This window comes from Caloenas nicobarica, chromosome 2, assembly GCF_036013445.1.
Source record: "Caloenas nicobarica isolate bCalNic1 chromosome 2, bCalNic1.hap1, whole genome shotgun sequence".
NCBI lineage: Eukaryota > Metazoa > Chordata > Aves > Columbiformes > Columbidae > Caloenas > Caloenas nicobarica.
The window spans coordinates 120,919,184-120,933,057 of NC_088246.1; the positions used below are offsets into that span (position 1 = coordinate 120,919,184).

A 13,874-nucleotide genomic window follows, 5' to 3' on the forward strand; every position below is an offset into this window, starting at 1 on the left:
CTTTGCATGTTTTCTTTCTTTTTGAGACTGCTTTCACCTTATAGCTAAGCAGACAGTTGAATTTTAGAAAATGCAGGGTTTTAAGAGCGTTTCAAAATTTAAATTGTGTTCTTCTGTTAAGCCTATGTATAATGGTTTCATCCATTGAAGATGGATGCTTGCATGCTTGAAGGTGTTTCTAGAGAAAACAGGAGTTTCAGTTGAGAACAACTAATAGTTGCCATTAAAATGTTGGTTATTTTAAAAGTCTTCATTTATGGTGGGGTAAAGGATGTGGTTAGTTCCCATCTATCAAATCTCCTTCTATTAAAAATAGACTGAGGGAGTCATGCTATCAACAAAACTTTTTCACCTGACAAGTAGACTCCATTGTATGTTCTTGCTTGGAGTGCTCTGTTGAAATTTGTAAAGGATGCTTCACTTTCAAGTATTTGTACACAGTCCGCTTTGCCAGCTCTCTGCCAGTGATGATCAACGTAGAGCTCATCAGACTGTCCTGTAGCCAGCAGCAGTGCAGGTATGGAGAGCTGAGGGGACAGAAGGGTCCTGCCACCCCAGGGAGGTGAGCACCACCATGTAATTAGGTGGCTGCACCACAGCTTGTTGGGATGCTGCACGTTGAGTCAGATTTTTGTCTGAGGTTGTTTCATACCCATTAAGTATCATTTGTCATCACTCATGCCATTAAGCATCCCTAAATGGAGCAGTTTCTAGCATACCAGTGTAGCTGCCACAATAAGCATGTGTGAATATTAATTCATTTACTGTTCTCACTCACTCGTCATGAGTGGAGAGCTTTTCTTTACCTCATGAAGAAATTGCTAGTTTTGTGCCCTCTTGTTTTTTGGTTTTTGTTGGTTTTTTTTTTTCCTTCTATGGCATGAGTCAGGAATATTCACTTCATGAAGTCCTTTAATATAACTGAAGATACGCTGCGAGTGATTCGCAAATTCCATTGAAGCCGTGGTTGTGAGGGCTCAGCCAAGTCTCGTGCTTGCTCAGGGCTTCCATTGCTCTCCACGCTGTCTTCACGCACGTCCTCATTGTATTCATGCACAAGTTTACTTGGAATTTTACATAAATATTTAACAGCATACTAATTACTCACATAGCTTCAAGGAAGATTTCTCTCTAAACGTGAAATAGGTCTCTTGTCTGCAAGACTGAGCTTGTGATATAAAGGGACCTGTAATTTGCAGCCTACCTTTGTTGTACCCAAAACCTACACGGTGCCAACAGCCGCTGCTTTAAATTTCAGAAGTGTACATCTGTTTGTAAAACTTATGTCTTTAGCATAAAGAATAGTAAAGCTGAAACCGGAGGGGGATATATTTACTTATTATAGGACTCATTAGTAATTGTTTCTGGAGCACCACAGATAGAAAACTACTGCCTTTCAAAGCTGGTTCATCTAACTTATTTCAGTACAAGAACAAAATAATTTCTTTCAACTATGAATTTATTTTTGCCATCTCTGCTAGAGGCACAAAAAGTTATCCAGGTGCTAATTGAAGCAGCTATGATAACTGTTTAAAAAAATATTCCAATTGGACTCTGTATTGTCCTAAAATCAGAGCATGCTGTAATAGAAGTTCTCACAGATCAGTGGAGGTGGGAAGGCATCTCTGAGGGCATCCAGTCCAACCCCTCTGCTCAAACCAGGGTCACCTAGAGCTGGTTGCCCAGCACCATGTCCAGTCAGGTTTTGAGTATCTCCAAGGATGGAGACCCCCTCCAACCTCGCTGTGAGGGTAATCAAATACTGGAACAAGTTGCCCAGAGAAGATTTTTCTTCTGTTTAAATGGAATTTCTTGCATTTCACTGTGTGCCTGCTGCCTTTCGTCCTTTGACTGGGCACCGCTGAAAAGCACCTGGCTCTGTCTTCTTTGCACCCTCCCTTTGGGTATGGATAAGATCTCTGGTGACCCTTCTCTTCTCCAGGCTGAACAGTCCAGGCTCTCTCAGCCTTTCGTCATACGTGAGGTGCTCCAGTCCCTCATTCGTCTTTGTGGCCCTTTGTTGGCCTCTCTCCAGCATGTCCCTGGCTCACTTGCACTGAGGAGCCCCGAACTGGACCCAGTGCTCCAGATGTGCCTCACCAGTGCTGAGTAAAGGAGGAGGATCATGTCCCTCAACCTGCTGGCAACTCTCTCCCCCAGGCAGCCCAGGAGGCTGTTGGCATTCCGTGCATTGCTGGCTCATGCTCAGCTTGGTGTCCACCTGGACCCCTAAGCCCTTTTCTGCTGTGCTGCTTTCCAGACTGTTGGCCACCAGCACGGACTGGGTCATGGACTGGTCCTCTCCAGGGGAAGGGCTCTGCACTTCTTTTGGAACATGAGCAGTAAGCTTGAAAAGGGATCAATAATGGGTAATATTTATGGCACTGATTACAATGCAGTTCTCTCAGTTGTCAGTGAAAAGAGCTGGTTATTAGATATTTTCTATATAATATATTTGTATAAAATTTCATGTTTTCTTGGAAGATGTAAATGCATTATATATAAATATTTTCATAGAAGATACAATGTTAGATAGAATTTAAACTGCTTAGAATATATAGCCACTCTGAGCAATGCATTAGGAGCTATTCCCCACTTGCACTAATTGACTGTAAAGCCATTGTGGTGCTCAGTGGCAAAGTCATTAAGTCTACCAAGATCTTTCGTCTCTGTTTAGATAACTGGTTATCTCAGGTGCTTTCACAACTCTGCCAACCAGCATCTTTTAATTCTTTTATGAAATTAAGATTCTGTTCAAATGGGAGGCTTACCTCTGAGCTAATTCTAAAACTGATGTTTTAGAATAAATGTTCAGTAAAGCTTTTTTTTCCTCCAGGAAATTTTAAATTAGAAATCCCTAGGCATTCTCTGTTGCAATTAAGTTCTATCCAGCTGTCTCTGATACCATCTGAAACACTCCGGTTATTTAGCTGGTTTTTATCTGCGTTGCTAAAATTAGAATATTGCGTTCATTTAAGAACTGATCCTGGGCAGTGGAGCAGAAGTCGATTTCTTTTGATTTGTCTGGACTTTATAAAGCTCAGGAACACTTTTATGCAGAAATTCAAAAGGCTTTGTTGTTTTCAAAGGAGGGCGGATGATGATGCGGTATATTGGTGCTTTCCAGCCCTCCCTGTCTGCCGACAGTGATGTGAGTGTGCTCAGCAAGCTCTGAGAGGGCACCTCGGCTGCAAATTAGAATACCTGGGGATTAAATGTTGGTGCTTGCTCTGCCCTTAACTCTCTCTGCAGGTTAAAAAGAAGTGTGTACTTAATGATTTGGCTTTCTGTGATCAGTACCCTGATCTACAAAGCACTAGCTCGCTTTGCAGGGCTGTGAGGTTGAAAGGGAGCAAAAAGCTGTGGCTGCACCATGTGCCTTGCTTAGGTCATAGAATCATAGAATCATTTTGGTTGGAAGAGACCCTCAAGATCATCAAGTTCACGTGTTAGCCTAACACTGGCACTAAACCATGTCCCTAAGAACCTCATCTATACATCTTTTAAACATCTCCAGGGTTGGTGACTCCACCACTTCCCTGGGCAGCCTGTTCCAATGCCTGACAACCCTTTAGGTGAATAATTTTTTCCTAATACCCAATCTAAACCTCCCCTGGCACAATTTGAGGCCATTTCCTCTTGCCCTATTACTTGCTACTCGGGAGAAGGGACCAACCCCCTCCATGCTACAACCTCCTTTCAGGTAGTTGCAGACAGTGATAAGGTCTTGCCCCATGACCTCCTAGGAGAAAGAGCTGGCTGGCCAGGGGATGATGCCCTGGAGAAGCTGAGCAGCTTCTGCTGGGCTTGTGTAGAGGGTCTTGCTGCCTTCAAGTAGAAGAAGAGTAGTTGGTATAAGGGGGAGCTGCATCGACCAGCCAAGGTTTCACATCTGAACGTACACAGCTGGTTTTATAGCATTTAATTTTCAGCTGATATCCTGAACTGCTTCTTGCAGGTGTACTATAGAATAAGAAATAAACATTGATACCTTGGTTTAGAATCCATCTATCTTATTTTAAATTTTGCATGGGTAAGTTTTACAGTTGCATGTGATACAAGTATTCATTAAATAACTTCAGGCACAGCTGGAATGCTATAGGCAAAGCGATTATTTCATGTGTGTTTATCTTGAATTTTTTAACACCAGTTTTCTTCTATTTATCTACTAATCCAAATGAAAATTATTTTCCTGGCTTTGAGAGCATTTTAACAATCCTCCTCTTAAGCAGCTGATTTTTAGTTAGTCAAAATGTGGACTGAACGTGGACAATGGATAATGAAGGCAAGGTGCTAAAGTTCATGAAATTGCCTAAAGAAAGAAATAGCAGCAAAAGATCTTGGCATTTTTAATGTTTTCCCACAAATTATTTATTCTTTGCTGATCTAAGAATGAGGTGAAAAGAAGTTTAGTTTCAGGTGTATACACAACATTGCATTTTTCCAACTTTAGCGAGTCTCTGTATTGTGTCTGAAATCTACTAGAGGTGAGTTTGTGTGTGCAATTATAAGGATTTAAACATAGAAGTTATTGGACTGGAGTCACCAATTTCTAAAAAAAAAAATTTTTTTTTTTAATCTGCCCTGTTTTAAGGAGCATAGTAAAGGAGGGTTGAACATCTTGCACAGAAATGTTTGCACAAGTCAACTGAATTATCCAGTTTTTATGTATGTTCTGTTGGCATTAGGTGACCCGGTTAATACAGAGTTATCCCTAGAGGCAGGAGGAGATGCTTGTTACAGAGAGGGGCCTGGGACTAAATAAGAAAAGCCTAAGCTAGCTTGATTAAATAACCCATTGCTGCTCTCCCATCGCTTTTCAGCTCCTCCAAGGCATCACTCTACCCAGTTCTAGGTCAGTGAGACCATGTGAGCCCCACGGTTTGGTCGTATGGGCAGGTGACAAGTTGTCTTTCTCCCCCTCCTGCCTTTCCCTGCCCCCTTGTGATTTCTTCTTAGTAAGACCTTTGCAAAACATCAGGTTTACAGTGAATTGCCTTATTGAAGTGTTGTCTGACACTGAGGATATGTTGTGGAAATGATAATTTAGAACAATTTGTAGTGTGCCGTAAACCAAATAATGATAACGAAGGAGCAGCTGGGGAGGTGTGAGGTGGAAGGTGACTGCTCAGCAAGCTGCAGCAAATCCCTGCAGAATTGGTGAATTGCAATCTCAGAGCTCACTGGGACCTGAGTGTTTGCTGGATTCAGGTTTTCTCCCATACCTTGTGTGTCCCAGGCTTCGGAGCTGATAGCATTTGATGGAGGAGAATGGCCATGGAGCCCCATCAGTGTGTCCAGACAACTGTATTTTGCTCTTCGTGAGAAGCAGCGATAAACGTGGGTGCTGCAAAGCTGGGATTCTGATTCATGTGACTGCTTAATGAATCAAATCAAATAGGCTGGAGAGAGGGCTGAGGTTCTGTTCTGTCTTCTCAACCCAAGCAATTTTTGCACCAGATGTATGTCCACTGCATTTGAAATTTATTCCGAGTCGGAGAGAACAAGGAAACGGCTGCGAGTCAGAGCACAGCGCTTGTGGGAACCCAGGCAGGGTGGATGGCTGTGAGCTGGGCCCTCCTGTACCGGGGCCGAGTGACTAAATCAAAAGAGCTGACAAGGAGAGGAAAGATGGAGAGGCAGAGCTGGCTGTGAGGATGGTATGAAGGCGCTGCAAACCCTTGCACATAAATGTTCCTCTGCTTGGGCATTTGTGTGCTACTGGCGTTGTGAAAAAGAGTACCTGGGTGCACTTGTTACCTGCCATTTTTGCTGGTAAAGATGTTGCTCTGTATTCTGGCAGATTTGCAGTGCAAGTAATTAAAAACAAATAGCAAAACCTAAGCAGATCAAAACTCATCTCCCGGTCACTATGGCAACTGTGTGTTCACTGATGGATTCAATTCTACGTGCTCTGTCTGAATCTCAATGCCGTCGTCTCAGGGATCGTTTGTGTTTGAAAATGAGGAAAGCACAGGTTAGCTGAGGTTTTTCAAGTCTGTCTTTTCTGCAGGGGCATTGAAGATAGCTACATACACTAAACATTGCGCTGGGGGAATGGTCTGCTAACAGCATGTTTTCTTTAAGCTGAAAGCTGCTGACAGCTAAGCGAAATTTATACTCTGATGTTTGCTTATTTTAGTTCCAGAATTCCTTCACTCTCAGTAGTAAACTCGAAGTAAAAACTGCTAGGAAATGTTTTTCCTTCCTCAAGGTATAGCAGCACTGAACTTCCTCACTGTCACCTTGAAGTAAGAGAGAACGGTTATGTGTAAAATGAATACTTTTATTTCAGTACCAGGTTAATAGGAATGTATTTAACATAGAGAGAAGTCTTTATTTATTTATTGTATTTTTCAGGTGCTGCTAAATCCAGTCCAGCTTCTAAACCAGGATCAACACCTTCTCGCCCGTCTTCAGCAAAAAAAGCTGCACCAAGCAGCTCAGCATCCAAATCAGATAAAGATTTGGAAACTCAAGTCATACAGCTCAGTGAACAGGTAAATTTGCTTTAGGCATAAAATTAGATGCATTCATTGTCACAGGCAGGCATGAAATCTAATAATGCTCTCCGTTGAATGATGCTCTCCAGAATTATGAAGGGACAAAAGATTGAAATAGCTCAGCTGGGAAGTAAAAAGTGATTTATTGTCAAAAATAACATCTGACAGAGATGGCTGGTGCTTGCCAGTATTTTTAAAAAGTGATCTTAGGAGTGACAGGTAAGTCTTGCTGAAGTATGATAATTTTTATTAGATTTTAAAACGTATCTATTATTTCACTTGGATGAGAAAAGTCCCAATATTGCCTTCGCTCTTCTGTGTTACAAATTTGAAATAAATCATTTTGATGTGTCATGGAGAAAACAAGTCTGTTCGTGATACCAAGGTGTTAGAGATTTGCAGCTGATTGAGAAGAGCTCATTGCACTCTGCTTTCTGAAAGGAAGGCGTTAAGAAGGTAATTTTCCATTTTTCGTTTAAAAATGTGATCTACCTTTTTGTGTATACTTAGTTATAAATAATTTTCCGCAATATAATGAATAAAATTTCAGAATTTCTTTAGTGTTAGAAATGTAAGAGCTTAACTTTCATTTATGCTATGGAGCTTTACAGCGCTTTGTCATTCCTGGACATGCAAGAGTGTCTGCACTGGACATGAATAAATATCTGCATCTGCCTCAAAACTGTGCTGTCAGAATGGTGTAAATGCTACTAGTATAAATGACAGGTGATTCCTGTATTTGTCCTGGATGAGGGAAAATGGAAAGGAAAAAGCTCCTATTGTAGAGCCCGAGCTGGCAGCTGCAGTCAGGAAGAAGTCGTTATTCTGGATCAAGTATGATTTTCCACAATTAAGGGCTTTTGGATTTCAGACTTTCACTGACCTGAACAACAAAGATTTCTGTTTGTTGAGGCACCGTTTGTATTCTTGGTTTCTTGTATTTGTAAATTCTTGGTTACTGTTAAGTACTTAAGGTGGTGGATGGGTAGCCACATCCCAAACATGATATACTGCAGATTCAGTGTATAATTCTGAGCAGCAGAGAGCACAACAGGGTCCACCAGTCTTCCAAACGGGTTTTTGATTGTTGCTGTAACAGAAAAGTTTTTAAATGTTGCACAAGGCCGGGATGTATATATTTTTTTAATTGATTTTTTTTTTTAATCAGTGTAAGAGTGGAGTTCAAACATCACCTTAATGCAACTTTAAACCATTACATTTGAACTCAGAAGTCAGAATGTGTTTGCTTCAGCAGGAGGATCTGAGCAACATGAAAATATTTGATCTTTACTAAAATAGGCAGCCCCTATCACATCTACTGCTAATGTATTCCTAGCACTTTCCATGTGTGAAAAGCTTTATATACAAATAACCCTGAGGGAAAACTGATTATTTCCCCCATCACCAAAGAGAAGAAATTTTGAGGATTTGGAAAGTTGATGTTTTAATAGCTAGTTTTTAAGAGACCTCTTCTGTGTCTAGAATGGTCTGGAAGGCGCTTTTTTTTTTTTTTTTAAATGCTGGCAACATTCGGTATTTCATTTGCCACTAATGGTTACTTGTGCACCCTGGGCATATAACACAATCCAAAAAAGCTATGCTGCAAGCAGCTCTGAGCCAAGTTTTTCTGACTCCCAGTCTGAACATGCTGGAAGAGCCAAATTGCCCATTTTTTACCACTCTTCAGCAACCAGGGAGGTGAAGGCAGCAGCCACTTTTACCCCTTTGCTGTCTTGATTGTGAGTAAGAAATGTTGAATGGTGTCTGTGGACATCAAATTCCTGTAGCTGTAACACTTACTTTTTTTTTTTTTCCCAGCCCTGTCATGGGTGGCAGCTAAGGGAGACTGAAAAATCTGAACTTCCATGCAATTTGTAGTGGAAAAATTTAAGTACTGGGGCTAGCCCATACACTATTTTTGACCTCAACATTGCTTAATGAGCTATTTGCAATAATTGTAAGTCATCCGTAACATTTGCTAGTTTAACAGCTCCCAACAATATTAAAGTTTCTCTTAAAATGGTCTTAGCTATTGCCATGGTCTGTGCTAGTAAATTGAACACTTCCAAGGAATGTGTCTCTGCATTGGAACTTGATTACCCATAGCATTAAAATGCTGAAGTGGTCCCTGCTGTGGTTTTGGTCTGTGCCAGCTCTAGTGCTCTCCCAAGGAGTCTGAGTGCAGTTGAGCAAACACAGACCACGGACCATTACATATGGAGAAGGGACCTTTACATATGGCGAATGGTCCCAGGAACCATTAACTGTACACGAGTAAACACAGTTTCTGAAAACAGCACCATCTGGGTTATGTTTCTACAGTTTGTGCTTAATCTCCAACCTGGCTCTGTGGTCTTGTGAGTATTCATACTACCAATAAGTACTATCAGAGAAAAGACCAGTTAGTAGGACCTGTTGCCTTTGCACCCAATAACTGGATTGCAGAGGGGTACTCGTGGTCCAGAAACAGTATGGGAGCTCACGTCCTCATAGAGGATTAGCCTTTTGGCATGTAAACAGAAGGAAAAAGTAGCATGTGGATGTGCTAATTACCTGAACAAAAACAAATTAATGTGTCATAGACAAGTAGCTGATACATAACTGAAGAAAAGCATATTTGGTTTGGTTATAAGTGTTTATACTGTAGTTATTAACAGTTAACTGTGTGCATATATGCGTGGTTTAATGATTCTATTTCTTAAAACGGAATGAAGGTATAGAATGAAAGCAGAAGAATGCCTTCATAGTGAGTAGGTTTAGAAGGGGAGACAGTCTGAGCTATCAGCTGCCAGTGTTTCAGCTGAAGTTCATTATTTTCCCAAGCTCTAGCAAGCACAGAGCAAGAGATCTGGAAGGAGTTACGTTCTTGTTCTGTCTGAATGCAGATGTTGCTCTCAAGGAATATGCTGCTGCAGATCCAGAAGACATGTCTTAAATGTGAGGTCTTCATCTATAGACTAAAATATTATAAACGCTTGTTCCATGTCACTACACCTATTTTCATGAATAAATAGTTGACCGGTCATTGTGTCAATCATAGATTCAAACCGTCAAGGGAAGACTTGGGTGTCACGCACAGGCAGCTGGTCAGCAGTGGGTTAGTATGTGAATGAGATGCTAACAGGTCAGTTCTGCTGTCTGACACCTTTGAGAGTGCAATCAAAGGTCAAAAAAACCATCGCTAGCTCAGCAGTTAGGGAAAAATGAACTGATAGGATTTAGTGGGCTGTCAAAGCATTGTCTGAACTCTGCTGGTATTTGCACCAGTGAAGGAAATAAATTAGCTTGCAGTAGAACTGGCAACACAGAACTTTCTATTAAATTGTGTCAGTTCACTGAAATACAGTCTGATGTGATTTAACTTATTTAGCATGTTTTATTTAGAAAATCATTTGTATAATTGCAGGCCTTAAAATGTGGATGCTAATTTAGCTGTAATTTGGATGTGATTGGGGTCAGTGTGTTCACTGTAAACAGCTTCATCTCTCATTATTTCTGTTGATTGTTACACTACTGTCCTCTGAATTTGAGAGCCACTTACACATGTTATCCTGATTCTGTATACCCCAATGGACAGCAGTTTGTGTTATGCTCCCACAAAATTGTTGGTTTTAAATATATCTATGTGGTGTGTATATATAATATATGTATGTATAAAAATATATTGCAACATCTGTAATGATTTATATGAAGCTCAGTCATTAACAGCTATGTTGCCCATAATGATTTGCAGCAGTCCTAGTGGTGACATTGAGACTGATAGTATAGCTTGAAGAATCTTGTGAACAAGGCTGAAAAGAGAAAGATGGTTGGCGTTCAAGAGAATTTGTTGATAGAAACAGCACATCAATCAGAGCAGAAAGTCCATGGTGCAGGCAGTCAGGCCATCAGAGCAACAAAACACAGGCCTCTAACAGCATGGCAAGTGGGGAGACAGAAAAGAGGAGAGATGAAAAAACAACACAGGAATGCTCACACTTGCAACTAGAGGACCTTTTAATTTCCTGACTAGACCGTTTCATGAAATCATAGAATGGTTTGGGTTGGAAGGGACCTTCAAAGCTCACCTAGTCCAATCCCCCTGCAATGAGCAGGGACATCCTCAACTAGATCAAGTTGCTCAGAGCCCCGTCCAGTCTGGCCTGGAATGTTTCCCAAGGACAGGGCATCTCCCACCTCTCTGGGCAACCTGTGCCAGTGTTTCACCACCCTCATTGTAAAAAATTTCTTCCTTGAATCTAGTCTGAATCTCCCCTCTTTTAGTTTAGAACCATTACCCCTTGTCCTCTCGCAACAGGCCCTGCTGGAAAGTCTGTTCCCATCTTTCTTACAGGCCTCTTTTAAGTACTGAAAGGCTGTAATAAGGTCTCCTTGGAGCCTTGTCTTCTCCAGGCTGAACAACCCCAGCTCTCCCATCGGAGAGCTGTTCCAGCCCTCTGATCATTTTTGTGGCTCCTTCTGGCCCCTCTCCAACCCAACAGGTCCCTGTCTTTCCTGTGCTGAGGGCTCTAGAGCTGGATGTAGAACTCCAGGTGGGGTTTCCATTTGAGCTTTTCTTCTAGATCTGCATATTTTTAGGCAAGGAGTTATTGTAGGTTTCCCAACAACTGCACATTAATCCAGGCAAAATAATGCAGGTCCTGAGCTGAAAGTTTTATTAATTACCATTTCTTCTGGCAGCTTTGTTAGGAGACAAGTCTTAAGTAGCCTTGATTCCTGAAATGCTTCTTTGGGTTTCAGTATGAAAGAGCACTGAGAAAACTGACCTTTAAGGATCAAGGTTAAGATGTATCCAAGAGGCATAATGCGGGAGCCTGATTTACTATTCTCTGTTGTGTAAGGTTCAATCTAGCACTTCAGGAAAACAAAAAACAAGTTTGTTTCATTTTATAAAGTTGAATATACATTGAAGATTGCTTAGCGAGCATAATTCAAGACTGAGTTGTTTCATCGGTAGTGCTCCTCACAACTGATGCATCACGTCTTTGTTTATATGCAGGTACATTCATTAAAACTTGCACTTGAAGGCGTGGAGAAGGAAAGGGATTTCTACTTTGGCAAATTAAGGGAGATTGAACTACTCTGCCAAGAACACGGGGGAGAGAATAATGACCTTGTCAATCGGCTAATGGAAGTCCTTTATGCTTCAGAAGAACACGTAAGTTCAAGCTTTATGTCTTTTATTTAGACAAAACAGCTTAATTTCATAAAAATTTATTAGCACAGCATTGGGTCATGTTCTGTATTTAGGTAGAACTGTAGCAGCTAGGATTTCCATGCCTCCTCCACCATAAAGGAAGTTTACATTTGCAAACGACAGACTTTTCATCAGCTTGGGAAAGGGATTCAGGAGGCTGGTTGCTTTTTGCCACTTCGGTGTAAATTTTGTATTCTAGGCTTGCTAAGTTGATCTGAAAGGGAAGGGTGTGTGTCACAATTTTAAATTAATTTCATATGGTTCTGGGCCTCAGTTTTGGGGTTTTTTTTGTCTTCTGCCTTTCTGCATAAAGTCTTCTATTCACGTTGTTTAACATGCTGAAATTCACAGAAATTCTGACAGAGGTGCTGTTCAATGTCTACAGCTGTGACCCTTCTCTAGCCCATGTGGCAGTGTTGTAATATGTGTGGTGCAGTTTGCCAAATACATAATTATATCTGCAGAAGTAATGCTCTTTAGCATTTTTTATCCTGTTGCTATAGGCAAAATTCTTCCTTGCACAAACCCAATAATCCTCTATTACCAAAATTTCAGAAATGTATTGTGTGCGTGATTAAGCAAGAATGTCATTGCTTCTTAGACTCAGCACTGTAGATGCTGAACAAAGCAAGAAGCTGCAAAGGGTGCTGGTTAAATTCCTCAGATATGTTCAGGGATAATGATTCAGTGGAGATTTAGCTGAACTACTCCGATTTGTGCTAACTAAATCCCTGTGTGCACTGTGCTGGCTATTGACCCTTCAGTCTCCAGTGGACAATGGCTTTGGCTCCAGAGCACGTAAGCATCAACTTAATCTCTCGGCACCACTGGGGTACTATAGGCTCTTGTAGCTGTCCCAGAAAGCTGTTGCAGCAGTAAGACTTAAAATTTTACAGCAAAAGTAGTGCCAAAGCAACTACTAATTCACATGCTTTTCTAAAAAGGACTAGTAGAGCATAAATGGTGCGAGAGGGACACAAGCTTGCTGCTGACAGGGGCTGCTGCTCAGATGAGAAGTGACAGGGGAAAGAGGATTTGTTCACTGGTGCAGGGTGAGTGCTGGCGAGGAAAAGGAGGAGGAAACCATTATTTTCACAGGAATAAACAATAAGACAAATTTGCCAGGCATGTGATAACAGGCTAAAAGAATTACAGAAATATAGCGGTCAGAGAAAATGTCTTCTGGATTCAAGAACAGTGATTTATTTATAAGGCAAAGCCAGAAAAATCCCTTTTCTCCCCATACCCCTACCACATCTGTCCGCCTGTTGGCTTAAATAGCAAGTGATTCCCCGCCAAGGAATGTGTTGCTTTTCTTCCTGCAGTTTTCCTTGCTGGCAGAACACATTACAAAATGTTCTACTTCAGCCCACATCCCAGTGTTTTATCTGCTTCCTCCCTCCAAGCCTCTCTCTGTTGAAAGCATCATCCGTGCCTGCTCATGAGCTACATATGACAAGCGTGCCTTGATCTAAAACGTGTTTGCAGTTGGAGGCCAGGGATGTCACTTCAGCAGGAGAGTCCTGCTTCCCTAGGAAAGAATACATAGGCCATTCCCCACACATATTTTTTTTTTGTACCTCTTAGTGGGAGACTTGATCTCCTCATCTTCTGGGGCACATTTCCTTCTCAGCCTGGCAGATGGACTTCAATTTGCTGAGGAAAGACCCCAGTGCTTTAGCACTAAACCAGACTGTGGTTCCCTTGCTGATGCAGATCCTGCCTACTTTTGGTTTTCAGACTTTGCTGTCTCATTGCCCTGCTTTGCCCTTCACTTCTGTTTTTTCTCTCTATAATGGACTTGTCCGAAGTTCAATGCGATACCTTGCAGCATTTTGCAGGTTAATCTCTTGGTAACAGCAGTTTGGCTTTCCCAATCCTCAGATGGGAAATAGTCCCAATTCCCAAATCACAGGCGCAACACCAGCATTCCTAGTTTCTTGCTAATGAGTTCAGGGTAAATCCAGCTTAGATTTTTTTTTAAATTTCTGTTTCAGAGTGTCTCAAGCATACAGAGATAAAGAGGGGAAAAATTTCAGGATGATATTGTGGCCGTGAGGCTTTTCTTCAGGAAGAGGATATGTAGTAATGCAGCTCACACAAGCTGCAAAAGTAACCCCTGACCAAGCCTTGCGCTTCAATGTCATGACTGAAATTTCTTTTCAGTTCATACT

General features: G+C 41.4%; 1 protein-coding gene across 3 annotated transcripts in view; it reads left to right on the forward strand.

Moving 5' to 3' along the window:
- MAPRE2 (microtubule associated protein RP/EB family member 2) overlaps window positions 1–13,874 on the forward strand; it is a 102,969-nt gene that overhangs the window by 83,887 nt on the left and 5,208 nt on the right. For all 3 annotated transcript variants that reach the window (XM_065628889.1, XM_065628888.1, XM_065628890.1), the window contains 2 exons: window positions 6,361–6,500; window positions 11,503–11,661. In XM_065628889.1, coding sequence (XP_065484961.1) covers window positions 6,361–6,500; window positions 11,503–11,661 — 299 coding nt within the window. The remainder of the gene's footprint in view (window positions 1–6,360; window positions 6,501–11,502; window positions 11,662–13,874) is intronic.